Source organism: Chrysemys picta, chromosome 3, assembly GCF_011386835.1.
Source record: "Chrysemys picta bellii isolate R12L10 chromosome 3, ASM1138683v2, whole genome shotgun sequence".
Classification (NCBI taxonomy): Eukaryota; Metazoa; Chordata; order Testudines; family Emydidae; genus Chrysemys; species Chrysemys picta.
Genome location: NC_088793.1, coordinates 147,165,973 through 147,193,477, shown reverse-complemented (window position 1 = coordinate 147,193,477; position 27,505 = coordinate 147,165,973). Strand labels below are relative to the sequence as shown.

Sequence of the window (27,505 nt, the reverse complement as noted above, 5' to 3'; positions counted from 1 at the left end):
AGAAGACGCAAAGGAGACTTCCAAAGAGCAGAAAACCTTGGTGGGAAGATGTGGGATCTTACCAAACAGAGCCGGTTCGCTCAATGAGCAGCAGGACACCGACCAGGGCCGGCTCTACCATTTTTGCCGCCCCAAGCAAATAAATAAATAAATCCGCTCGGACTGCCGAAGCACAAAAAAAAGGCACCCGGACTGTGCTGCCCCAAGAATGGACAGAATGCCGCCCCTTAGCATGTGCCGCCCCAGGCACGTGCTTCCTCTGCTGGTGCCTGGAGCCAGCCCTAACACCGATGTCCCCTAGCTTTGTAAACGTGTTAGTTCTCCAATCCCCTAGTGAAGTTTAACATTAGGGGCACGTTCCCATTCCCCTCCCCACCAGGCCCCGTGGTGCACAACCAATGGCTAATGAAGAGCAGAGTGGGTAACAGTCTGGGTTTGTCATGCAGCTTCCCTGAGGAGAGCTTTAGTTCTCCATCTTGGAGAAAGCCAGTTGGGTTCCTTCGTGTTGAGATTTCACTTTCAGAAGTGCCCCTAGGAGCAGCGTGGAAGCATGACAGAGGGCACCTTCTTGGCTTCCAAAATAGTGGCAGCCAGGCAGACAGTCTCTGCATCTTACACAGATGGGAGCATCCACCGCATTGCTGGATGTACAAGATACTTGTGAATGAAATCAGTACAGCCTCCTAAAATACTTGCTCCCCTTCCCCTCTGCAGCACAATCTATGTTCAATGGGCTCTGTTAATATCCAGTGCTAGCGCGTCATGTCAAATATGCCAACATTCATGGGTGACATCCAATACACTCACCTCCAGGACAACCAGAGGATTAAGTCCATCTGATACGCCCACCTCCATGACAGAGGAAGAATGGAAAAAGGATGCTGGTGGTTTAGCCCATTACTTGGCACCTGCTAAGTGCTTTTGATCGGTGGATACCAAAGGTGTGTCGGTATCATTCTCCCCATTTTACAAAGAGGTATAGTGAGACACTGAGAGGTGCCAGAACATGACGGCCATGGCTTGGCTGAACCATTGCTGATAGTGTTGTGTTGATGTAATACAATACAACTTTTATTAAAATGTGCACAATGATCGGCTCCCTCTCTCCTCTACTTTGTAGGGCTCTCCTCTTCTTAGATAGTAAGTCCACTGAGGACCATTAGGGTCACATCTGCATCTATGTTTCTACTCCACCAGTACAATGGGGCTTCAATCCTGATACTAGTGGCAGAGTTAGAAGTAGACTGCTGGTCTCCTGCCGCCCAGGCCTGTGCTCTAACCATTTAGACAACACTCCTCTAACAGAGCCAGGAAGAGAATCTAAGAGTCCTGACTCCTAGTCTCCTTTGCTCAAATCCACCAAACCACAATCTCCTCTTAAAACTGGGAACAAAAATCACAGAGTCTAACCACTGAATCCCAGGTGCTCTCTCACCTTGAGGCAATACTAGAGGGGGGTATGTTTACACACTGGAAGAACAACAGGCTGCAAAGCAGAAGGAGAAGCCAAAGAAAATCAAGATCAGAATTAAATTCTTTAATACAAAAAAAAGTTTGTTTGTCATCGTTGTCGTTGTTTTTAAAGATATATCTGTACTTTTGTGTTGGTTTGTTTAAAAATAAATATGTACTACGGAATATCTTGAAAAAATTCACTAGACACAATATGTATTGTTAATATCTTTTTCCCCGCAATTATTACAGATAAACAGTAGCACCAATAAATAAAATGATAACAAATATTAAAATTAAAAAAGGAGAAATTCAGGATGTAGAATTTTCTATTGTTCCTTTTTTTTTTTTACATATATAAAAAAAATCGTAGCGTCTATTTAATCCGAATCACACATATACATAGACATATATATATATATATACACACACACAGCCAAATATATATATAGTATGTAGATGTATATCTAACCCTTGTCTCAATAGGAATGTGTAGGGGTGTCTGTTAGAGAAACTCAATTAAATAACTACCTAGAACATGCTACTGAGTCTGCCAACAATTGGGGAGATGGGTTGGGGCATAAAAGGGTTAAACTTATACACAATCAGTTAAAAAAAAGGAGGTATGGTTTATAAATAGTTGAAATTAAATATTAACAAGAAATACTGAAAAATCCCTACTCTTTAATTAAATTATGTTTAATTTCTAATTTAAAAAGGGATATTAAATAAGTATATAAAACACTTTCTCTTCCCGCCTTGGAAGCTTCTGTCTTAAGCATGACGCAGCGTGAATATATACATGATGGATGCAGGCACACACCCGCGTGTTTTCCTCCTCCTGAAAGCCATCAGTTGGCTGGGGAATTCGTAGTGGTTAGTAGTCACTTGTGGTGAGTCTGTTTTTAGACTGTCTTGTCTTTTGGGACGCTTTCATTTGGTACATTATTAGGCGTTGAAAGTTCAATTGCAGGTGGTGGCTGGCAGCATTCTGACACAAACCAAGTATCCTTTTGATTATTGTTTTTTTAATCACAGAACTCGATTATATATATCCACATAGACATACAAACACTCATTGGTGTGCAGGGGTGTGTGTGTGTGTGTGTGTGTGCATACTGGCGCATATTACAGATATAGAGAGAGATGGCCAAGATTTTCAAAAGAGACTAGTGATTTGAGGTGATGGGTACCCAACTTGAGCCTCCTTAAAGAGGCCTGGTGTTTCGAGAAAGGGGAAAAATCAGGCCTCCTTAGGGTATCTCATATGAAGCACTCAAACAATGAAAGCATCCTAAATCACTAGGCACTTTTGAAAATCTTTGCTGTATATATATATATATAAAATAAGTACAGATAATTAGATATACAGACACACAAACACACATACACACACACCCCTACTGTGTATATACTTTTGATTAATATCCCTTTCCAGAAATCCGCATCTTTGACGCTCTTCAGTGGCAGCGCTGTGCATGAGGAGAGCAGACCGTGCTGTCTGGCTATGCACGGGTTCCCATTCTTGCTTCAGCGCCCTGCAGGCCCATCTGTCGTTTTGCAGCCACCAGGGTGAGAAATCGAGTTTCTTGTGATACCTTCTCAAGGGGAACGGTTCGTGCGTCAGCTGCCCACCATCCTTAAGGCCAGACTCTACCCTCAGCAGAGTTTCTACAGCAAGTCAAATCAATACAAAATGTACACTGACATCCCGTGTCCCAGCAAGGCAGGTCGTGAGACGAATAAGGGCAAAGGTTGGAGGGAAGGAGGGGGAAAAGAATCCTCAACCACGTAGAGGGCCCAGCGTGCCAATCCGTTTCCTTGACCTTTGACCCATAACACCCCAAGGCACCGCTCTTTGGAATCCCCTGCCCCTCCTCTCTGGTTCCTCTCCTCCCCGGCACGGGGAAGAGAAGGTGGTTTGTGGAACAGCCCACGCAACAGAGAAACAGCGGCGGCCGCACAAGTCAGTCAGAGTTAAGAAGGCTACACCCAGCGCTTTCCAGTCTCAGCTTGTTTCTTATGCCCCAAGTAGCCCACTTGTGTCCACAGCAGTCGAGTATATCCAGTGAAGACACCAATAACATTAGCAATGTTAAAAAAATTCAGTGTGTGTACGTACACACGCGCGCGCACACACACACACACATACAGATGTGGTTAAAATATATACACATATATAAATGTATGTATGTATGTATATATATTTATACCTACATATAGGTCTGTATGGGAATCCCATAAAATACACCCCTATAGTCTTCCTGGCTCTGTTATTTAGCAGCATGAAAAGAAAAAAAAAATAAAATAAAACAGTTCAAAACCCAAAGGTGAATCCTGTGCGGCGGGTGCCTCGGGGAATGTTCCTTCCGGAGTCCATCGTCCGTACTGAAAGTGCTGTGCTCTACCGATCCTTCATTTTAGGGTTCATTTGGATTAGGGTTTGTTTTTTTCTTTCTTTCTTTCTTTTTCCATCCAGGCGAGAAATCAAGCTCCAGAAACAGGGCTGTTCCCCCTTCTTCTCCGCTGCTCACCGTCTCGGCTTTTCACATCTGCTGGGGAGGAGAGGGAGGAAAGAGAGAAAAGAGGTTACATTTGTGTGGCAGGGAGGGTGCTGACAAGTTTAAGACCGTGTTGAGGCTCTGCGGGGACAAGCTGAAGGCACCGCAGGGACCCAGGTAGTGATTCTTCCCGTACTAGAAGAGGGAGAAAAATCACTGAGAATATCAACCCAGCCAAATCACATCCCCCTGGGTTCTTAGGTTGTGGGGTGAGTTAGGAACAGAATTACAGCTGAAAAGCACCCCTTCTCCCTCCTCAACCTTCAAACCCACCCTGCTTCCCATCTGCCCCTTCTCACACTCACACACCAACTCATGCATAGGGACTGACCAACCCATGCAGAGACACACACACACACCCCCACCCCAACTCCCAACTCCGCCTGTGGTTCCCATTGGAAGCAGTGCAGCCAAAACGGTCTCATGCAGGCAAGAAGATGAAAGGAAAGTGCGTCTCATTCCACTAGCTGCTGCGAGCAGGGGTTAGTGCCAGAGAACAGTGACAGCCGCTTGTGGAAGCAGCAGGAGAAACGAGAGCTGGCCCTGCCCCATAGGGCCCAACTTCAGAAACTCCAGCGGGGAGAGAGGGAGGAACTTCAGCTTAACCAGCTTTAAATCCGGAAACAGCTAAATCACCCGCTCCCATGGCTCCATCCTGCACTCCCGGCCAATGCACTAGCTCTGGAAACCTCTAATCATGCCACTCACCCCACCACAGGGAGGGCTTGGCAAGAAAGACTAATAATCCCTCAAGCCAGGAAGTTTTTTTTTTTTCACTTGGGAATATTTCCCACCCTTGAATTCTGAGGGGATGATTTCCAGCTGCTCCTGGGAGGGGGGAGGAGGTGGCGGGAGATAAAGGTCAAGGGCAGGGAGCTGTCTGGTCTCACTCTCTGTAACTCAAGAAGGGCTGGCTTGGCTCTGCCCACAGCACCAATCACTCTCCCGCTCAGGTTACACCTCCCCCCTCCCCCCAAAATTTCCTCTGCATTCACAAGCCCTGGCAGCGCCAGAAGTCTGGGCTTCCCGGGGTTTGGCACAAAGCAGGATGGCACGATGCTTTCGGAGTGTGAGCACCTCGCTCCCAGGGATGGCTGTAACACACGGACGCTGATCAACCACAAAACTACCACCAGGCAGGGGACGAGATGCCTCAGCTTCCAGCCGCTGGCCACGCAGGACCCTCGTTTTCATAGCCGCTTGCCCTCTTCGCCCCCAGCAGAAATAGCCTGACACCCTCTTACGGGAACTGAATCTTTGTGAATCGAGGCTGGAGTTTATAGCCACAGGCTGGTCCTTAGCAGTTCCTTTTACACATCTATACAGAGATTCTCTCACACACAGCAGCAGGCTCCTCAGCTGGTGTCAATCAGCATAGCTCCATTGAATTCAATGAGGTGACACTGATTTTCACCAGCTGAGGATCTGGCCCACCGTTTCTATGCAGGTCTGTCTCCAGCTATAGCTATGACTGATAGAGAAGACGTAAGTAGGCTGAAGACACGCACACAGGATGAACGGCTGGACAAACCGCACTGTCTCTTTGTAGTCCCATCACACATGCAGCCAGCAAGAGTGTCCCTGCCTTGTGTACACTATGGACAGACACACACATACCATGTCTCGTGGCAAAGCCTCACGTGCTCTCATTTCGTTGTTAGGGCATGTAGGGAGCTGTGTGCACACCACAGGGCAAGAGTCCCCTCCCTGGCATTTAGGAGCATGAGGGCAAAGAGAACTGCCGGCTCTAGGGGTGCGTGGGGGAGGGCTCGGGGCAAGGGAGGACTTCCTGGACTGTTTCCCGTCTCCCCAGAGGGTGTGAAAGAGTCACCCTCCAAACATACCAAGGGATACATTGTCTATGCAAAAGGGGGAGTGTAATCAAAGTGCGATAGAGGAGCCGTGTGCCTTTCCTAAACCAACCAATGGGCAGTATGTACACTGGGACATATATGGGGTTACAGGCTTGTTCCCTGCTTAACACAGCAACACAAAATCCACCAGGGTGTCCTGCTAGTGGGTACACTGGCCCCAAATGCCCCGTCTGTGGAAGCGTCCCATCCGATCCCTGCCAGCGCATTCGAAGCTCACAGCAGACAAACGGTAAACGCTGTCCCCTTCCCATTGCAAGGTGTCCCTCTGATCCCTGGCCCTTAGTACAGAGGAAAGGAGCGACCACAGAGCATTGGTGCCAGAAGCCAGCAGGAAGCAAGCTCCCTCTCTCTCTCTTTCTCTCTCTTTGTGTGTTTCTCTTTCATCCTTCAGGACACAAACCTGCAAGTGCGCTCGTTTAACTCAAGCTGCCTCGACTTGCAACGTGAGTCTGTGAATTTGCAGGAACATTTACAGGTCTGGGGATCTTGTACAAACAAGTGCTTTCTCCTCTCTGAGCAAGGCTCACAGTGACTGCAAAAAGGCAAAAGGAAAGAAGTCTAAGCTACAGCGCTTCAGCAGGAAGAAAATACACATGCAACACCCTACACATCCAAGCAACCCCAAGCCCCCTCCCTGCAGCTCCCCACGGCCCCATTGGAGCGTCACTGGCTGACGGACTCGCACGGCAGCGCTCCGACAGGCCCGGAACCTAGTCGCGACAACACCCACTTGCGTTAGCGTAAAGAGACAGAAAACAGGCTCTCAGCATGGTATTCACCAATCCCGCATTGGGGCCAATCCGCACGGGGGCAGGGAGGTGAGAGAACCACCCTGACTATGGCTGGGTTAGCAACGGGCCCCTGAAATGGAATATCCAAGCTACAAAGAGGCCAGCAGGTAGTCGGTTAAACCCCCGTGGTCTCTCCTCCCCTGGAGAGGCAGGCAGGGCTCATCTGTGCAGTGAGGGCAGAGAAGACCCCTGCCCCTTTCTGCTACAGTTGAGTTTTGTCTTGTCCTTCCTTGGGCACTGGGGGATTTAATTCATTCTTTAAGCCCCCAGCCCACTCCAGACCTGCCACCTGAGAGACTATTAGGAGAAAGGGTGTGAATTTACAATGCAGAATTGTGTGAATCAGAGTGAGAGAAAGAGAGAGAGAGAGGGAGAAGCCACCAAATACAGCAGATGCAGAGAGCCCCCTTAAGACACCCAGCCTTCCACTACTCTAGGCTTGTGTTTTCATCAGACACACACGCACATGCACACACGCATGCACAGCTGAGGCCAGTCTCCTGTCGCCCGCCTTGCAGCAGGGACTGGCGGAGGACGGAAGCCGAGATGGGAAGGGGGATTGCACAGGCGCATTATAAGGAGTGATTAGAGCGCAATGAGCCCGCCCGGCCACCACATTCCTGTGCCCTCGGAAACGACTGCAGCCGCTCGTCATAGAGAGGAGATGCCAAGCAAGCAAAAGCCACCTGCCCTGAGCTGCGCTACCCCTGCCCAGTGCCAGAGCTGTGCCACCACCAGTGCTGCCCCGCAGGGCTAGGAGCCAACCATTGATTCGGAGGCGAGGGGGGAGATTTTGAGTGTGCTGCAAGCGGGCTGATTGGTTTGGGACAGAGTCTATGAGCACATGACACAAACGTACAAGCTGAGCGGTTTGTACCGGCTTTTCTTGCGCTTTCTCTTTTGCCCCTTCCCCTTTCCTCGCTTTGATTTTCTGGAAGAAAAACCAAAAAAAAAAAAACAGAAAAAAAAGAGAGAGAGAGAGAGGAAGAGAGAGAGAGAGAAAAAAAACGGAAGAAAACGGAAAGGAAAAAAATACAGCCGTGTGTGTCCATTTGGGGGAGGGGGAAACACCCGGGGCAGGGCCAGGGAACCGGTCTCTGGGATGATGTGCTCATCACACCATTCACACTGGCCTTCTCTCGCTCCCCACCACAACCACAGGGCAGAGAGGCCTTTAGATCAAAGGCAACCTGGACCAGTCCCAATAACAGCATCCTATTGCCCTGCTGCTACTGCCTCAAGGGTAGGAGGGCTTTGCGGGCGGGGCGGTGGAGGGGGGAGGTGGGGAAGGGTGCAGAGAGACTCAGCAAGCGTGGCCCAAACTCTGGGAGGGCCGGCAACAGAGCGTCCGTCACTGACGGACAAGAAGAAACCAGAACAGAGAGACTCCCCTCCTCCTTGATAAACTAAAGCGCTGGGCCCAGACATGCCCAGGTGTGCAGGACAAGCTGCAACACCAGCGCTGCCCCATGTGCCAGATGCATCGCCAGTATTCCAAAGGGAACGTCGGTGCTGCAGAGAATTCCACCGCCGTGACCAGCCAGGCCAGAGTTAATATATGCTGGGACAGAGAGTGGAAGCTGCCCTCTGTGAGGGCGGCGGGGGGGGGGGGGGGGGGGGGCGGCGGGGCGGGGGAGGAGTGTTAAATCTTTGCCACGGGAGCCTCGCTACTAAGGGGTAACGAGTTGAAAGCGTTTGGTCAAAGCTCTCCCAGCCCTTTGCCCCGCACCCACTGCCCTCGTGGCAGCCTGGGGCAGCTTGGCATAGGCAGTGGCCCGCTCACTTGTGGGGGGACGACCTGCAGCGCTAGGCACATCGGGCACCCAACCTGTTTCCCTTCGCTGCGGCGGCTGCATGGGCAGATCGAGTGAGTGATTCCTGCAGGCAGGTGAGCAGCGGGGCAGGAGGAGTCAGAACCTGAGTGACTCACTCGCTCCTCCTTGCTGCTGGCTGGCTCCCAACTGTCAGCCCATGGCTGGGAGCTCTAGGGATCCCACCCACTGGCAGCTTCCTACCTGCTCTGCATGAAGGAGGAAGAGGCCTGACCTAGTTCTGACACCTGGGAGGGGAAACAGACCCCTCTTTGCCAGCCAAGCAGTTTTCAAACCCCCCCCCCCCTCCACCTGGTGCTGCCCAAGAGAGGAGCGGACGGAGCCAAGAGACTGACTCATTTTACACCTTCTTCTTCCAAATCCATCCATCGCTTCTGATTGGCAGGCGGGTCTGGGAGGAGCCGGCACCGATCTGGCTGCCAATGGCAGAGCAGGGGGACAGCCTGCTCTACCCTCTCCAGCTGCACTAGCACCAGCGCAAGGGACACACGGGACAGAGACAGCAGACAAAGTCCCAGGGTTTGTCAGTCGAGTGAGCCCTTGCACCAAAGCCCTCCTCCTCCCCAGCTCTGCCTCCTTCCTCCCTTCCCCGGCTCAGTCCACCTTGGCTGGGTGGAGAAGGGCGAGGAGAGGGGGCGGGAGGACCCTGAGGGTAACTGGCAGGGCGTTTCTTGGGCCCTGTTCAAGCCTGTTTGCTGGCATCAGCAACTGAGCGTTAATTTCCTTCCAAACTCTCTCCTAGCTGCAGGCAAAGAGAGCGTCCCAGGAACACAAGGAGAGTTATGGGGTGGGGGCGAAGGGAGGGAAATGTCCTTTGGGGGAGATTTCCACGCCTTGCCAACTACAGAGAGACGTTAAGGACAAATGTACTCAGCGGGTGGAGGTGGGGACGGAAGCAGCAAGCACAACAGAGACTTCAGTCCGACCCAAACCAAACTGTTGCTAGCGTGCAGGAATGGCATAGAGAAGGGGAGGTGCTGCAGGTCAGGTTAGAGGAGAGGGAATGTTGCACAAACAGAGGGGAACAGGCTGGCTGCTTCGCCCACCCCCCACGGCCCCAGCGCTCACACGGCCCCAGCTCTCTCACACCTTCGAAGCACAGAGTCATTCGGACTGATCCACCACTGCACACACTAGTCCAGAGAGGAGGAGCCTTGGGCTGAAGCCTCGGGAATGATGGCCTGATGGAACCATGAGCCGAATTCCAGGGAAGGCGGGAAGCAACTCTGGCTGCACAGCTGACCAGGAGGGCGTTCTCTCTCTTTCTCTCTTTCTGCCTCATCTCCCCATGCCCCAGCTCCATCACTTCCCTAGCTGGCACTGTGCATCCAAAGGGCAGAGCCGCTAGCCCAGCCATGCGCAGTCCAGCTCTCCCACTCCCAGGGAGGGGTCACACTTTCCTCTTTATGGATTGATTTGTGCTGGGTGAGTGCAGGATCCTTCGTTCCTCCCTCTCTGTTATCGTTGCCGTGAGCAGATGGCGTCAGGGTAATTTTCGTGACCATTTTTGGAAAAGTTCTACCCTGACCCCTTCCATGTCACCCGAGCAAATCCACAAGTTTGACCGAGATTCTACCTCTTGCTAAAGCCTCCGCCGGGAACGTTCACACATGCCGCTAGGCGAGCTAACGTGGCTCCTTTCCTTCTCCCACCCGCCTCTCAATGAGCAGTGTCCAGCCCCATATAGTGTTCGCCTTGCCTCCACCGGGCCTCGAGTGCAACCTCTTCCTGATGCCAAGCACGGCTCTTGTTCAGAGAGAGAGGCCCTGCCAGGAACCAAAGCTGAGATGGATAGTCTGGCTGCTGAAAGAGAGTCTCTGCGCAAGCTGATGCAAAAGAAGCCAGCAAGCTCTCACCAAAACAGCGGGGAAAAAGAAAGGCAGCAATTGCCAGTGACCACAGCAACACCCGGGTGCTGCACCAGAATCCATTCCTGAATGGCACCGAACTCCATTCCAAGATTTCTCTGACACTTTATGTAATGTGTCAGGGAGCCACTGTCATGTGGGGTCAGGCAGGGAGCAGACTCCTGCAGTCCAGAATAAGACGGAAGAACCCTCGGAACTGGATTTCTGTGCTCTTCTGGAATGGATTCAGGGTATAACCTCCTAACAGCACCACTTGCTTATTAAAGAAACAACGCCTAGATCTGAGCATCTCCTGCTGTCAAAGGAGCAAAGAGGGGGAAATAAACCACCAGCCAACCACCAGAAGAAAAAGGAGGAAAAGGCTCGTCACTTACTTTTCTTGTTTAGCTTTGACGTCTTTCTTTGGTCTGCGGGGCAAGAGAACAAATGCTGGCTTAGAAGGGAGCCAGTGGCAAGCCCTTACTCTACTGTCCTCCCCTTCACCAGCCCAGCCCCCCCCTCCCCAAGGATAGCAATCCCACCGCTGTGCCCTGGGCACTTTGCACATAGGCCCCATCTATCCCGACTGGCTGAGTGACCTCCCTGGAGGGGTTTGTCCTCCTTTTGCAACCCGTTGGCAGCCAAGGGGCTCCACGGGACAAGGGCTATCATCGGCCCTCCCCGTACTCTCCTCCAGCCCCCCGGCAGTCTCTAGAAAGGTGGTGACGTCACCAGCGAAGGACCCTTTGCTCCCCAGCCCCTCTGTGAACCAGCTTGGAGCAGACCTGCAGTCTCAGGGCAGGGTCCCTAACCCCCAATGCCAGTAAAAAGGAAAGGCCAGCTCCCCGTGGGCAGGTGCATTCTGAGGGCAGCTGGCACCCTGGAGATCCCAGCGTGGCTCCATCCTCACCTGCATTCACATTTACTGTGCTGTAAGAAGCTCATGTGCACTATGTGCTGACTCTGATGGGGTTTAATTCTCATTATCTGGAAGGAAAGACACAGAGAGAGTCACAATCATGGGCCAGTTGGGGCTGATCGGCATCTCTGCCAAGGAGCACAGATAGAAGAAACATTCCCAGCCCCCACTGTCTCTCTGAGGAGGGCACCAGAGCTCCTAGTGGTACTTCCAGGCGCATCCCCATGGTCAGTGGAGCCCTTTGCACGCTTGGCAGGAAGCAACACCAAAGCTCAGCCTAGGGCTTTATTTTTTCAGATGTGAAGTGGAGCTGGTGCTGGTGACAAGTGCAGAGTGACAGCCCTGGACACTGGTACAGGAGCAAGGGCAGCTGTGCAAGCTTCCCCCATGCTGCCCTGTCCATAGACTCCCTCCCTAGTGACATTTCTAAAGGCCGACACTTGCTTCATCAGTACCAGGCCCCTCTAAGACTGACAAGAGAACAGCTGATTTCACAGCCGCCACAAAACTGCCCTCAACTGGAGACGAACTTCAGTCCCTACCAACACGAGTGGCATTTAAACCAAGATTCCACAGCCCACTCCTGATCACCTGCCCCATCCTGGATTCAAACTGGTGCTTTCCAGGTGTAAGGCTCTGGGAGCAAACTCTTGATCCCCCGAGTCGCCCAGGCCGCTCATGCAGAATGAAAGCCGCTGCGTAGCAAGACATGGGACCCATTCAGTGCTGCAGAGCCACGATTCCTGCACTCAGCACTGGAATCATCCCTGTAGGGCCAGCTCTTCAGCTGGTGTCAATCAGTGCAGCTCCAGCAAAGTTACTTGAGCCACGGATCAGACCCTCTGTATTTATATTGCACTCATCACGGCGGTCTCTGAACCCAGCTGGGACGCTAGCACTGGTGCTTCCAGCAGAGATCTGCTGATGTGCTCCTGCTCCCAGTGCATGTGCACACCGGCCAGCTACGGTGAGTCCAGTGTGAAGGGGCAGGAAGAAATGCGTCCCTATTTACAGCACCTTGCATAATGGGTCCCCGATCCTGATCGGAGCCTGAGCTGCTGCTGCAATATAAATAATACTGCAAGGTTCTCAACACACAAAGTCAAATTTGGCTCAGGAGTGTGTTTAGTGTCAACATAGTCCCATGTGGTCTCTTGTCCATACCACAAAGCCACTGCAATATTTACAGTCTCTGCTTGAGGGGCCCCGGGCTGGAACGGGGGTGGGAGGAGGCTGCAGGTCAGGAGTGAGGAACTGTGTATGGGGAACCCAGGATTGGAATAGCAGGGGTAGTGCTGGTCAGGCTCAGGGGCATCAGCATTGCTGTGGGGGTGAGTGGTGGGAACCTGGCCAGTGTGGAGGTACAGTGGCTGATCTATATGGGAAACGCTTTCACAGAGAGCCTCTTGCCAGTACGCCTGGCCTTCGCCAGCCTCTGACTTTCCTGAGCACTGAATTCAGCAGTTTCAGAACAAAAGCGAGAAAGGCACAGAGACTTTTCCACTTGACACTGCAGCAGCTGCATTTCTTAGAGCCCCTTCCCACCCCTGCTGGGCCATTGGAGCTAATGGCCCAAATCCCCAGCTCTGCTGGTAAAGGCTGACCTGACATGCCCTCCAGGGGAGAGTTCAGAGAGGGCATCCTCTTTTACACTACACTCAGCCGCCACAGGAGCACGTGCTGCCTGATACAAGTACCAGAGCAAGAGTTAATGTGGAACAAGGGGCTGGGAAGATTCCCTACCCGGCCTCCGAGATAACACCGGGAAGTCATTAGAAGTGCTCCCTTTATAATGCAGCTTCTCTGTCTGTGGCTAGCGAGTTAACTCCACTGACCCAGAAAATGGATTCTCCCCTTAACCGTAAATGGAAGCAACTCCTGTTAAATCCACTTGGTGCAGCCATTGGAGATCAGACCCCCAAAGCAATGTCTCATCACACCAGCCTATGGCTAGAAGTGAGACTTGACCACCCCCCTTTCTCCTCCATAAGACTCCAGAGGAGGCCCATCTGCCTTCTCTGTAGAAGTCTCCCTCCTTCTTCTCCTTGGCTGCCTCAGAGTGAGCAAGTTACAGTGACAAAGGGGATGGCCGAGGGCAGGAGGCATCATCCCCTTGGCCATCCCCATTCTCCAGCCATGCCCTCACCTCCATGGTGACGTTGTGCACCTCCATGGGGACGCATTCTAGGCCCTCGTCACCACAGCAGCCTGCACACCTCAGCAGGGGTACGCAGGACGGCTTGAAGATGTACTCCACCTCATCGGGGTACTCCTGGAAAATGTCCACCAGGGTCTCAATCGTCCTGCAGAAGCTGCGCTCATAGACCTCCAGGAACCTGATAACTATGAGGTGGGAGGGAGGGAAGGAGAGAAAGAGAGGGAATGAATTAACAGCAGCTCGGCCTGGGAACACTCACACCTTCCCCTTAAAATGAGACAAGCAGTTGCAATTACTGATCCCTCTGCCCTTTGCTGGGGGCCCTGCTGCCCTGATCTGCCTCTGCAGTACAGAATCCCTCATCTTCACCCCACCAAGCTGAGGGGGCCCCCATTGGTGCAAATTAACTTCCCAGATATCCTGTTAACTCCTTAGGGGAAGGGGGGCTCTTGCCTGAATTAGCTGCTGCTTCTGGGTAGCAGAGGAAGGATGGAAATGGGAAGATAACTGTCTAGGCTGATCTAAGTCACCTGGCCCCGATGCCTCCTCTACCTGCCTTCCTACCCCTGTTATCTGACACACTCCATCGGACTCCCTGCCACTAAATGCCTTAGCTCAGCCAAAAAGCACCTGACGCTGACACGGATGGTTTTGGGTGGGGGTGAGTCATTAGTAGGATTTATCTTTCACCCCATTCAAAGTGTCAAATTCTCATCCAATGGACATGGGGAATGCCATACTCTAAAGTGGGAAGTGACTCCCAAAAGGTCAGGACAGAGGGGACAGACTCCACCACTGCTGATCTTTGGGAACAGAAGCTCCCTTGGGGTGAAGGAGAATGGGTTTGAATCTTTAAAAGTGCATTCCCACTCTTCCGTGCTGTCCCTCCCCCATTCTACTTTCCTGTCCACCCACCCAGAGCCTGCCTGTCAGATCCAGAGCATCCATTCCAATATGCCACCTTCTGCAGCACTACACTGCCTGTTAATGACATTTGCCAGAGGATCAGTCCCTAATTCCCCGGATTCTCTCAGCCAAACCACGGTTTCTCAGCCCAGGAAATCCAGGGTCAGCGGAGTGGAGGAATCAAAGCCACCCCTCAGCATCCAGGGGTAATAACTGGGCCACATACTAGAATGAGACGGAGTGGGGTGCAGATCTGCCTTTACTTCCTCCCTTTCACTCTGAGTACCCAAACAAACTAAATATCAGGTGCTGGGACCCTCTCTGATTTCACAAGTGTTTCCCAGATTCATCTCACTGCTTGGGCAAGGGGTGGAGAGATTTAAAGAGGTGATAGATGAATACACAGACAAAGCCCTGTTCTGCGGATAGCAAATGCACGGCACCCTACAGTCCAGCATGCGTTCTAGAGAGGAAGTTTCAAAGAGCAGAGGGAGAGTGTATGCATAGGGAGACAGTGGCTGGCCTGTGCTGTTCCACATTAGAATGACACGCCTGCACTGTATGCACACAGTCCTGTAATGGTGAGGTCGATAACCCCATGTGATAAGCACAAACTGCTTGCATCATGGAAAAAATGGTCTCTACTAAGCGTTTCTGGAGCGCCCTGAACCTGTGACAAACTAGCATAAAGGTTACTTTGCCACAAAAATATAAAAGCTGCAGGGCTCTGAGCTCAGGGCCCACAGTTAATTGTTGAAAGTTAATTCTAGGTCATGCAGAGCTGACAGTGTCACAGTACTACCGGCAGCGGGTGCGAGGGGGAGGAGCATCTGTTTGGGAATTGAAAGTGTCAGAGAGCACAAGCACCTATTAAAAAGGGAAAGTGGCTCAGGGAAGGGAAATGTGACCTGCAAGACAGGGACTGGTTGCTAGCATTCTTCCTCCAGAAGAGTCATTCCCCCTCTCCTCTGCAAGCCTGCCTCTCATCTCCTTCCCTGTCTTGTCTGTGTCACCTCCTTCTTCTTGTTCCCCTTCAGGGTGACCTTAACCTTAAAAGAGACTACCTCTATACAGTAGATTTAAACAATTTAGCCCGTGGGAAATTACACAGGTCCAGAGACAGCCATGGTGGCGCACTGCTGATTATTCACACCCTCCCAGTGTTAAGGATCTGGGAACTGTCACAATATAAATAAGTCTGGGATAAAAATGCGGATAGATCCATGCAGGGGTGGAATCCCTACATGCGCAAACTAAACACTATTGCATGTGCTAGTCTAGTCATGACAGGCAGAAACTGAAACTGACTAGAAACTAAAGTGAAACTGACCAGCCTGCTTCCATTGTCCAAACTGAGTGTGTCAGAAGGGAAAACCAACTGCATAAATGGTGAAAAAATACATTTGGCTTTTAAAAATTCATTTTTATTTTTTTATAACCTAAGGGGTGATTAGCAACATAAGGAAGGCGATTCCATTTCTAAGGCCAGATTTATTGGTGGATTCCAAATACATTGCTTTGCCAGAACAGCACCAAGCAGCTGAATCATGCCAGTGACTGTGGTCTATAGTTTGGTTTCAAAACTGCATGTGCAGTTTCCTTTGCAGAGTCTTTTGTTTCATTTGTACAGTCTCCGGTCCTTACACGTTCAGCAGTGCCCTGACCATAGTGCTGGGGATTCATGCTGCCAAACCCAGAATGTCCCCATAGGAAATCTCCAGTAGAAGCTGCAGCCTTTACTTGCTGCTGTTTTTTTGTGTTTGAATATGAAAGATTATTTTCAGGACCATGTGTCAGCTTCTGAAGAGGGGGAGGGGAATCTGTACCCAAATTTAAATCAGAATATCCTGCCCACAAAGGGGCAGATCTCGCCAGATGCATTGATTTATTTGAGTTTAAGGTGCTCAGTACTTAGCAGGATCAAGCCCAAATTTGGAGCTGAGTGGTGGAGAGACACCATGCTAGAAAAGAGGGTGGTGCTCACAGAATGGGTCTGTGATTGGTTCACTGCTGTGCCCATCACTGGCTGAGCAGCTATATATACATACTGTTCTTTTAAAAATAAAAAGCGCAATCACAAGAGCTGGTGGTTTCCTTTATTTATACCAGAAAAATCTTTTCTCGTGGAGCAAACAAAGAGTGTTTGTCTGGCTTCTCTACAACAGCCTGTGCCACAAAACCACATGGAAGGATCTCTGAGCAGCAGGGGGGCTAGGTCTACAATTACAAATAGTCCCCAAATTGGATCAAGTCCATCCCAAATGTAATCCTGGCTGAAGCGGGTGGGTCAGTGAAGAGGCCACAGAAACAAAATGACCTTTCGTCCCAGGACTTTTATAAAGCATGAAGCTGTATGACTCCCTTGTGGAGTAGCTGAGTATTATCACCCCATTTCACAGAGGGGGAAACAGAGGCATGGGGAGGGGAGCAAGGGGGAAGGAATGGGATCTGACTTCCCAAGATCTCGGAGCAAATTAGAAGCCGAGCCAGGAAGATAACCCATGACTCCTGATTTCTACTACCCTGAGCTAACCATAGACATATTTACATCGCAAAACCAGGAATAGAACCCATGAGTCCTGATTCTTAATCCCTCTGCTCCAATCAATAGACCAATCTCTCTTCCCTTCCCATCGCCATTCTTGTGATGTGGAACCAGGAGTGGGTGGAAATTAAGAACCCTTCAGGACAACGGGCACCGTTCAACTCCTCCTCTCACCAGTAAGATGGATGGGAGCACAAAGGGGGCACAGACCAGGGTATTAGCTGCTACTCGTTTCTACCACTAGCAGAGGAACTGGGTACCAAAATAAGCCTCGCAGCGGGCTCAATCCTGCTTCCTCTGAAGTCAATAAGCCTTTCACACTGTTCACGGGGCAGTCTGCCAGCAAACCAGAAATGGATGACAATGCAAAATGGACACCTTGTAACAAATCTAGCCTGCTGGAAATCTCTGGCAACACTCCTCTGGCTTGTCATGCCAATAAAGTTATTGAAATTGAAACTGAGTGTGGCAGGGAGGGGTTCAGTCCCTAGGTGCACTGCTAGAGCCCCCTGCTGCCCTGCTGTGGGAATAACACCGAGGGTCACAACCTGCCAGGCCTTGCCACTCAAGATGAGGATAAAGACAAGCTGGGGCCGTGGATAGCCATTGCCAGCGTGACAGTGGCTTTCTCCAGCATGAAGGTGGAAAAGAACGGTAACCCTGTCTGAGATGTGGCACAGAAGGTCACCTCACCCTACTGCTCCAAAGTCCACAGTGCTGTAATCCCCAGTCTGAATCAAGAACTACAGAGAGAAAGCTGAGCCATTAAAATATACGAGTTCCCACAAGTCAGAAGAGGGCTACCAAGGCTTGCCATCTGATAGCTTGGTGCCTACTGCGGTTCTAGTCTATACCCAGATGTATTCAGCCCTCCGTCCAAACACCTGATTTACTACCCATTATAGTCGTTGAGCAGCTAGCGTTATCTGAGATAGCAATGACTTGAGAAGCACCAAGGTCTCACTTCCTTTTCATCTGGTATCCCCATAGGTACTAGACTGCCAGCAATGAACTGAATCGAATCAACTGGGCTATGGTACCAACTAATACACTCTCTAGGCCTGCTACCTCAAACAGAGCAAAATGGAATGTGCTTCAGGTCTGTCACTATATAGTGCAACCCTCTCCTCCTTCCAAGAGTTCTGGCTGAGAGTCTGGAAAATTAGCCCTGGCTTCTTCTTCTTCTTTTTTTTTTTTTAAGATGAGCTATCTGACTGGCTCAGGAAGATCCAGGTGCTGATTGGTCCTTTGTCTGATGATCAGATCTTATCACTGAGCAGGGCACAGGGAGTGCGCATGGGAAAGAGGAGAGGGAGACAGGCAGCAAAAATGACAAACTCCTTCCTGTGACATTAGGGAACTACTCATAGCCACTCAGCTTCTGGTAAATTGTTTTTTCCCCCGGCATTCTGGGAAATGGGCAATGGGTTCATAAGGATCTCTGCAATATCTTCCATTGGATTGATACAGCCTGTGTCCCTCTATCTCTCCAGAAAAGATGAAGGAAGAGAAAAGCCTGCTCTTCAGACAGGCCCACCTGTTTCACAAAACAGCTTTCCAAATTAAAGAGCAGTTCTGACTAATATGAAGCCACAAAAGGGTTAAATCTGGTGTCTCACATTTCAAGTCCTAGTCTCTTCCCCCCCACCCACCCCCGCCCCGCACACTTTGCTCCTGCTTTCCAGAAGGTGGCAGTATTGGTCCTCAGGTTCTTTCCAGCAGCTTGGCTCAATGTCTCCCCCAAAGCACCCCATTCCCCACCTCCCAGAGATTCTGCTCTTCCTAATTGCTTGTAAGCCCTGTAGCTGTTGAGAAGAAAGAGGCAAGCCGCTTACCTTCATTGGGTTTCCTCTCCCCATCCCCCAGGGTCGGAGCTGCCTGCGACAACTGCAAAGATAATAGAAAATTAGTCAAAACACAAAGTCATTATCCTGTCCCCAGGGGCGGTTAGGGAGCTGAGCCGCTTCCCAGGATTCCACCCTCAAGTTCCAGAATGCTGCGGTAACAATGCCACTGGAAGCAACAGTGTTTCGGAGCATTATTGTAGCATTCGGATGCATTCCAGCCCCCCTAGTTCCATCCCAACCCTCTTCTCCCCTTGGAAAATAAAGCCGCCACAAAGGAGCATGTCTGACTTCCCTGTTACAACCTTACAGGGAGAAGTGTTGCATGTGGGGAGAAGTTATTAGTAAAGGCTTTTGCCGGCTTTAAGGGGAAGTGTTCTCCCCCCCCTCCTGCCCCATGTGACTGCAAGACAAGCACAGAGAAACCTTTGTCTTCTCTTTCCTCCAGAGCAGAAGAAAATGAAATAAAAATAACACCTTTGGCCTGGGCTTAAAAGGGGAGGGGGGCAGAGACACAGCATCCAGGCAAAGGCAATTCACCCCAGTGTGTGTATGAGAGAGAGCCAGAGAGGGCACTTGGGAGTGGAGTGGAGTGGGTGGGGATCTGGTTTAATGCAACATCACTTTAAAAAAGAACACAGAGAAATTAACTGCTCAAAGGCATTTCGAATTATTAAGGTCAAAAAACAGAGCGGGAATCTGGGCGGGGGAGAAAAACAACATTGGTGACCTTCTAACGCTGACATGACAAATACACTAGGAGATTTGTCCACGTTCATGCTCCAAGGAAAGTTAGTGGAAGGTATTTCAAAAAGGGGCCTAGGTTACAAAGCAGGCTAGCAAGTGCAGACGGATTGGGTACTGCTTTTAAAGGGACAACAGCCCTTTTTTTTTTCTAGCTTCCCTCTCGCTCCTAAATTAGTCTCTGTTATAAAGGTAAATCATTTGAGCTGGCATTATGTGGCGGGGGGAGGAGGGTGAGAAAAGTCTCATGGTTTGAAAGGTCATCTCTGCTCTTACCATGTTTGCCGCTGAGTGGTGGCAACGGTTGGGTGTCGATATTTAGCTTTATGTCAGAGTGATTAACTGTTACGTCACTCCCTCACATAATAACTGCCCAAAACTACCCTTGCTCTCTCCCACTCCCCCGGCATGAAGGGCATTGCGCACCACAGTACAATGGGGCCACAGATCTGGGCCAGAGCCTCTGTGCTGCAGAACCAAGTCTAGGCCCCTCAGCTCCCTCTGTCACACTTTCCTAACCAAAAAAAAAACCCACCCCTCCTGCTCTTTTTGTAATGACAAGAGACACTTCTGAGTAACTGACACAAGCATTAATGGAATTAACTAACCTGCCCCCCACCCAGAGGGAGAGATGGAGAGAAAGCATTACTGTGTTTTATCAGAGAACTGTTTTAAATTTCAGGTGAGACCTTAAAAACCCATCTCCTGTCTGCTCGGTGTGAGCATTATAGCTCTGATTGCCTTTTCCATAAGGCAGACTTCACCCTGCTGTCCTTGACCAAAACCATCCACTCACTCGCTATTTGTGCAATGTGCTGCCATCTGCATGTCCTCCACCCCAGAGACAGCTGCATTTCAGAGGAGCTGTATTAAAGTTCTTTGGGATGAGTGATGATATATAATGCAATATATTATTTATCACTGATCATATTAGGCTTTTTAAAACAATAATCACTGTCATCTCACAAATGGCCAGGTACGTGACTGGAGCCAGCCAGCCCAGGACAGTGTGAGGCCTGCCAAATAGATCAGCTACCTATATGCTTCCACACAGACCCACACACAACCTAGCACCACCAGCTTTAAGAGGAGGGAGGAGATGGAGCTTCCAGAGCAGGAGAAGAAACCCCTCTCCCAATTATTCCCCACGGCCGGTGTATAGTTCCCTCTAGCTAAGGTTCCCCTGATCTGCCTCCCAACGCCACTAAAGCACATAAGCTCCCGGCCCTAGGTATAACATGCAAATCCAACCTTCAGTCATCCAGTTAAGGGCCTATTCCCCCTGGGAAGAGAAGCTAACTGCCCTCACTCTGTGTTAGGGCTGTGATATCAGCTTTAAAAGAGGACTCCCAGGAACACTTTCATTCCTGAAGGGTGAAGGTCACTGCAACAGCACAAACAAAATGGAGGAGGAAGAGGCTGCAGCAGCCCTCCAGAACCAGCCCAAGCCTGAAGACCAAGGGCCAAAAGGGACAGAAAAGCATCAGCTGTGCCCTAGCGAAGGAAGGAAATCACCAACCAGATCAGTCTGTTCAATCTACAAGGCCCAAAAGTACTGTTAGGGTAGTGCTCTGAGTCAGGCACAGCATGACCATTGCCCGCTACTGAGAACTGGCTTGGAGACATCTTTACAGCTCAGCTGTGCCTACTCACTTTCTGGGGCCACTAGCCTCCCCTGCCACATGCCCCCCACCTTGCCGGCAGGTGTCAGGAAACAGGTGTAAGCAGCTCATTTTCACTCCTCACCTGCAACACAGCCCATACCTCGTTCTTCAGCAGAACCCACCGTCTCACAACCAGCACCTGGCGCAGCAGCTAGAACCCATTCTAGGAAGTAACCAAACTCTAACCCGTGATTTTACTGCTATCAAGATGTGTGAGTGCGTGTGCAAACTGCTAGCTAACAAAGTCTGCAAGCGTGTTAAAAGTCATACAACAGTCTGGGAAGTCACCTGAACTGGATTGCGGTGCCTGCCTGAAATCAACCCCTCATGCCATTCCTGACTCCCAACTGGCCCGAAAAGAAGGTGATTTCACACCAGGCTTCTGGAATGATTAATAATACAAGGTCTCCCTAGAGGCCCTGCTCCACTAGCATATTTCTCTCACTCCTTTTCCCTTTCCAATCACTGGTACCCACGGAGCCTGTGTGTTGAGGCAGCATTGCTTGGATGGAAGGGACCTTGCCTCACATTAGACCAGGCGGCTATGTATCACAGAAGACGCAACTGAAAAACAAAAACGGAAGAGCCCTTCAGGGGACAAGAAGGCCCAGTGCCCTTCGGTGGGAGCCTGAAGGTCATGCTGCCTGGGCTCTCTCTCCTCTACTGGCTTTTGGAACTACTCATCACTTCCGTAATACGATTGCTTTCCATGTTTTTCTATGGCATGGATGCAGTCCCCGAGCTAGTGGCAGGTAAATCGCCTTGGGGTAGGGGCTGTACAAGAAGAAGCTTCTTTTGTGCTCTGTGCTCTTTGCAGGTTGTTGAGAATTTGTGGTTTGAAATCAGATAAACACTCCCCAACACAGTCAGCTCCTGACTCACCCTGTCTGTATCTGCACCTTCTCTGTCCCTTGTCTGATTGACTGAGGGATCCAGTTCTAATGCGAAGCAAGTTATTCTCTTGAGGAACAGAAAAGGTTAATTCAATCGTTCCCCCCCACCACAACCCTTCTCTTCCTTCCCCTCCCCCTAATCTCTGCAGGCTCATTAAAAGAGCTTTGTAACTGTTTGGGGCTGGAACAAACAATCCAGCCACTTTGGGAGGGACTCTGGGACGGGAGTTACGGCACTTTCAGTCTTAGGCGCTAGAAATTCTTCTCAGAGGTTTCTACGCAAGGAGGAGGCTTTACTGCAACCTTTCCCCATTGTACATGCAGAGAGAGGTCAGTAATCCTGCAAGCCGCTGGCAGACAGCATGGGGACCTCTGAGACAGAGTAAAAAGGGGCAAGAGAATCTAGGTTTGTCCAAGAATTAGAGATCCTCTGGGATGGCAGTGCAGAATCCCCCTTTTTGCTCCCAAGACCTGCTCCTGTTAGTTTGTTCTCAGAGCAAGAGCAAGAAGCAGCTTTGGGGAAGGTGACCCGCTGTGGCTTGTCTACTCAGCGTGGAAGAGGCTGGGGAAGTTAGTTCTCCTGGCGTTTCCAATGTGGCCTGGCTCATAGACACACCAAAAGCAGGAGCCTGGTGGGTGTGAGATCATTAACAGTCTAGTCACAGGCTCTCTTTCCCTCCCTCCCTCAGTGTCTGATCACTGCCGGATCCCTATGGCAATACAGCTGGTGTACCCAAGTCTCTCCACATTCCACGGCAGGAAGGGAAGAGCTCGGGCTCCCAGGATAGTCTCACCCTGGGGTCACTCCCAGGAGGCTGCAGTTTAGAATCAAACCCAACAAACAAAAAAATGATGGGGCTGGCCTGTGCTTCCTTGCTTTCTAGGGAAAAGGGGCTGTCGGAAAGTCAACTTACCCTCTCCCCAAACCCACCAGCCCCACCTGACCCTGAGAGGAGTGAGGACAGGGTGGCAGGGCAGGGCTGGCTAACATTTGGGAAGGGTGGTATTCTAACTGCATTCTCCTTCCACCCTCCCCCTCATTACAAAGGATACTCCCCACAAGTAGACCGGAATACCTGCAGCAGCATCGCCCATCCCAGGCCACCAACTCACAATTTCCCACTGTCCCAGCCTCCCAGCAAGTAGTGATAATAATAGTAACAGCCTCAACAATGAGTAATTATAACTCTGCCTTTACTAAAGCGGCATTGTAATACCAGCCCCTCTCCTCTGCATTTATTAAAGCAGCATTGCATTACCTGTACCTTGCTTTTCCCATGAGACCTGGGCCAGAGCTTTATTTAATTCTCCCCAGCGTGCCTGGCTAGGCAGATAAGTTTATTCAGCACCACTGCTTGATAAACAGTGGAGGTAAAATATTATCATCAAAGCGCGAACCTCGGGTCCCAACACAAAGAGTCATGTTTTATGACATGCCCACGGTCATCGCCATGCTGCCTACGTGAGATCTGTCTAGCACCAGTATTTCTAATGTTCCCACCACCATAGTATCTAGGCGACCGACATACAAATAAGGGCAGAACTCACATCTGTCTGCAGGAACCTGGCGGTCTGTCTGTCTAGGCACTTATCTGGCCCCCATCTCTGTACTATCGGAGGAGCATCTCACAATCTTTAATGCCTTAATCCTCACAACACTCTGTGAGGCAGGGATGCCTCTTCCCTGCCACTCTGTTATTCCTCCTTATTTGTTCCTACCTTTTCCCTCTGTCTCCTTCGTACCTTGTCATTATCCTCCACTGGTGAGGAGAGACTTTTGCAGAAGGCTTTTTGCACTGTGTTCTGAAAACGGCCAGACTTGGATTCTGTCCTATCTGCCGGTTTCAAAGTTTTTTGGTTGCTGTTTTTTTTTAAACCACCTTAACATGAGACAAGCCAAGGACAGGCCAGTGATATCACCATAACTTAACACATGACACTCTCCAATAGGAGAGAAGCCTGGTTTTCTATCAAGTGCAGGCTAATTTGCTGCTGTCACTAAGAAAGTGGCAATATAACAGGCTAGCAACAAAGCGTGTGATGCCTGCCAGACTTTAGTTACATCTGAAATGGCTTCTAATTGAGGAGTTACCTTCTAGTGTCAGTGCTGAGCAAACAATGTGAACAGCAGTTTAGTTTACAAATTAGATTTATTTTCACACTGGAGGGCCTGGCCCTCAGTGATGGCCTCCCCAAATTCCTGAAGACAAATAGCAGAAGAAAACTAACTTATTCTTATCCCTCCAATTATAATATATGCCCACCTAGCCAATGTACACCACAGTCACCTGGACGCTCAATCTAACCCGTTTAAAATCTCTTGGCAACACATCCCCCTTGACTCCCTTAAAAAGAGACAGGTTTGTACAAAGAGGTGTATTTTTTTAAGGAGGCCAAACCGATTTCGGATCCTTGGGAATACCAGGGAGGCTAGGGAGAGAAGGGGGAAATCGGAGTTCTGAAATCTCAGCGGGGACATGTATTTTGCAAATCAGTCTGGATGAAATACAGAATCCATTCTGTCCCCTTTGATCTCTATTTGTTTTTCCAGCGAGGTGTTCTCGGAGCGCCAGGCAGTAACATGCCCGAGAGATCTAACTAAAGACAAATAGGGCAAAACAGCCCTTTGCAATGTCAGGAGACAGAGGACGAGGCTTACAGCCCAGGCACGGTGCTCCCAGAAGCTGATGCAAGAAGTCAGCGTGCCGCTTACATGCCCGGGAAGCGATGACGGGGCCAACACGGGGATCATGTCCGCCTTTGGATTTCAAATAAGGCTCCCAACTTCTACGAAACTCCACGGGCAACAGATCCGTCCCATTCCCAAGGAAGAGGAGAGTGGAGACGGGCTGAACAGCGAGTGGGAAACCGGGACTCCTCCAGGAACTCATAAAATCCCGGATCTCTCTCCCCATCTCGCCCCCCAAGTACAAGGGTGCCTGCTGGCCATTACACTCAAAGTGCATCTGTGTGTGTGTGTGTGTGTTCACTGTAGCTCACGCACCTTTCTCGGTGTTTATCTGAGGGCGTGCGGCGTCTGGGGGGCTACTTCTGAAGGAGATGCACGGCACCGCACACACAGTCGTGCCCTTGCACACGCACGCAGAGACAGCTGCATATGTGACTTCCATGCCCCTAGCCTGGGCGCGGGGCAGGCAAGGGGTGCTCGCTCTCCCCACGGGCATCCAGGAGTTCCCAGCCTCGAGGCACAGTCGGTGGCAGTCGCAGGCGGGGGGGGGGGAGGAAGACCACGCCGGGCAGGGGGAAGGCGCCCCCTACACACACACACAGACACACACACACAAAGCCCCCCCCCCCCTTACCTTGGCGTTGTGAAGATAGAGCAGCGCCGCCAGCCCCCAGTGGATCCAAGTGAACAGAAAGTTCATGATTCCTGGAGCAGGTCGGGGGTGGCTTGCTGAGCTTTTGCTGTCTCTCTCTGGCCGCCTGTCTCCTTCCCTTTCTCTCTACTCCTCCGTGCCCTCGTCCTCCCTCTCCTGGAGCCGCTCCCCTGGGCGATTTCTGCAAAGCTTGCGGCCAGGGGGGAACTCTTCAGTCTCGGGTTTCACCCCTCCATGAGCCCGGCTCTCTAACCGCCAAAGGAACAGACACCCCCCCTTTTCTTCCCTCTCTCTCTCCCTCTCTCTTGTTCCCTGCACAAAGCTCAGCCTTCTCCGTCCGGCCCGGTTCCGATCCGACCCCCGGAGGGACAATCCACGCTCCAAACGGCACCGATTTGTAACAGATTTCCCCTCGGAGAGGTAAGAAAAACCCACGCGCGCGCACACAAAAAAAGTTTGCCCGAAAGTTTCAATGCATTTTCCAGTCTTCGGGTTGGTTTCCTGCGGCTGCTCCCAAACTGGAGTTTCCTTTCAGGGGAGGGGGGCTGATCCCCGCTTTGGATCCCTGGCTCAGCCCGGTTCTGTTCTCCTGCAGCTGGGAGGGATCGGGGGTGGGGATCGGATCCCTTTCCTTCTTTCCACCGCTTTCAAAATCCAAACTGGCCGGGGAGTGGAGGGAAAATCCAAGCCGGTAAGAGTGGGGGCGGGGGGGGGGAATAAATTAATGATTGGGTAAAAATAATAATTAATAACAAATCCCAGCGCACAGGGAGAGCTGCTCCTCCTAGTCTGCTCTGCTCCCTCCTGTGCTGCTCTGGCTCGCTCGCTCGCCTTTCTTGGCGGAGAGTCTGGCTGCACTTTGCTGTCGCTCGCTCGTGAACGTCAGGCAAGAGCCACAGCCCAGCGCTCTCTTTCTCTCCCTGCCTCGCTTCGCCCTCCCTCTGCAACTGCAACTGCACGGCTCAGCCAGCGCCGCTCCTGACTCAAAGAGCTTACTAAGCCCCGCCCAGCTCCACCCTCTCCCCTCCCTCCTCTGGCAGGGGGCCAAATTCTGCGCGGGGGGGGGGGGGGGCGAAGTTCCAATTCGCACACAGCCTGCTCCTTCCGAACGCTCTCCGCAGAGTCGTGTGGTGCTGGCAATTGCTTGCAGCCAGAGGAACTGGGGATCCGCTCCAGTGCCCCCAGCCTCTTTCACTTTCCTTCCCCCCCCCCAAGTCACGATTGTGTTCCCCCTTTTGCCAGCCCCTGTGGGCACGTGTTCAAAAAACCAGAATTCACCTTGTGAATGGGGCTTGCTCCAAACCAAAGCAAAAGGCATGGGGGGGGGAGCTATATCCTCACCCGCTAATCCCCAAAGGACCTCTGACCCCAACATCCTATGATCTCTTAGCACCTAGGTAAGGGAGCATTCGCTCCTCCTGTGTATGTTTGACTTCCCTCCAGCCTGTGTGATTTCGTGTCAGCTCAAAGGACCTGTGGGTGCACACTGGTGTGCTGTGGGGACCATTCTGTCAGACAAACCTCAATCCGCTTCCCGGGGGTTAAAAATCTGTGCAGACGAAATGTGGACCCCACACACATTCCCCAATCAAGATCCTTCACTCCTGCCACCCACAATATTTCATCCTTTGGAGAATACTGTTTTTATCCCTTCCTTTTTCTTGCAATAATTTGCATGTGTTAAAATAGAGAGAGAGAGAGATCTCCTGCCTTCTGGCCATCGGGTAGATTGCACGTTCAACCTGAGCAAATTCCTTGAGTTCACCACAGAGTGCTGAAAGGGGAAGGGGGTGGAAATGGGGAAGGGCATATTCTCATTAGAAAGCAGTTTATTTCCAGCACAGTGCCACTAGGCCTGCGATGATACAGAGAAGCATTGACTCTATAGAGGCACCTGCTGGTGGAGGAAAACACACACACAAAAATCATTTTATTTCCCTTCGTGGTTCTTCGATTTGCTCTTCTTTTTGTTGGCTTATCTTGGAATCCCTTTTGTGTTGCCATCTGATGCAGCATTCGCCAATGGGGGGGGCTCAGTCTTGCTGATCCGGTCTAGGACTTGGCCTGAGTAAGGACTGACTCACTTCCAGCAACTGCAGTGGTGGGCTCCTTGTGTGCACTGCAGGATTTGCAG

General features: G+C 51.0%; 1 protein-coding gene across 8 annotated transcripts; it reads right to left on the bottom strand.

Annotated features, from left to right (window-relative positions):
* Positions 1-1,522: 1,522 nt before the first annotated feature.
* On the bottom strand, positions 1,523-26,356 carry VEGFA (vascular endothelial growth factor A). 8 transcript variants are annotated; one of them, XM_065589234.1, is made up of 8 exons: positions 25,354-26,356; positions 18,721-18,772; positions 13,423-13,619; positions 11,268-11,344; positions 10,753-10,785; positions 7,538-7,609; positions 6,288-6,419; positions 3,816-4,004 (listed from the first exon to the last, which is right to left on the bottom strand). In XM_065589234.1, the coding sequence occupies exons 1-8, from the start codon at positions 25,417-25,419 to the stop codon at positions 3,983-3,985; spliced, it is 651 nt and encodes a 216-aa protein (XP_065445306.1). In that variant the 5' UTR covers positions 25,420-26,356; the 3' UTR covers positions 3,816-3,982. The 8 variants fall into 8 exon arrangements, with proteins under 8 accessions (XP_005296366.1, XP_023966881.1, XP_065445306.1 ...); XM_065589236.1 differs by having other exon boundaries at positions 7,556-7,609; XM_065589237.1 differs by lacking the exon at positions 6,288-6,419.
* Positions 26,357-27,505: the final 1,149 nt, after the last annotated feature.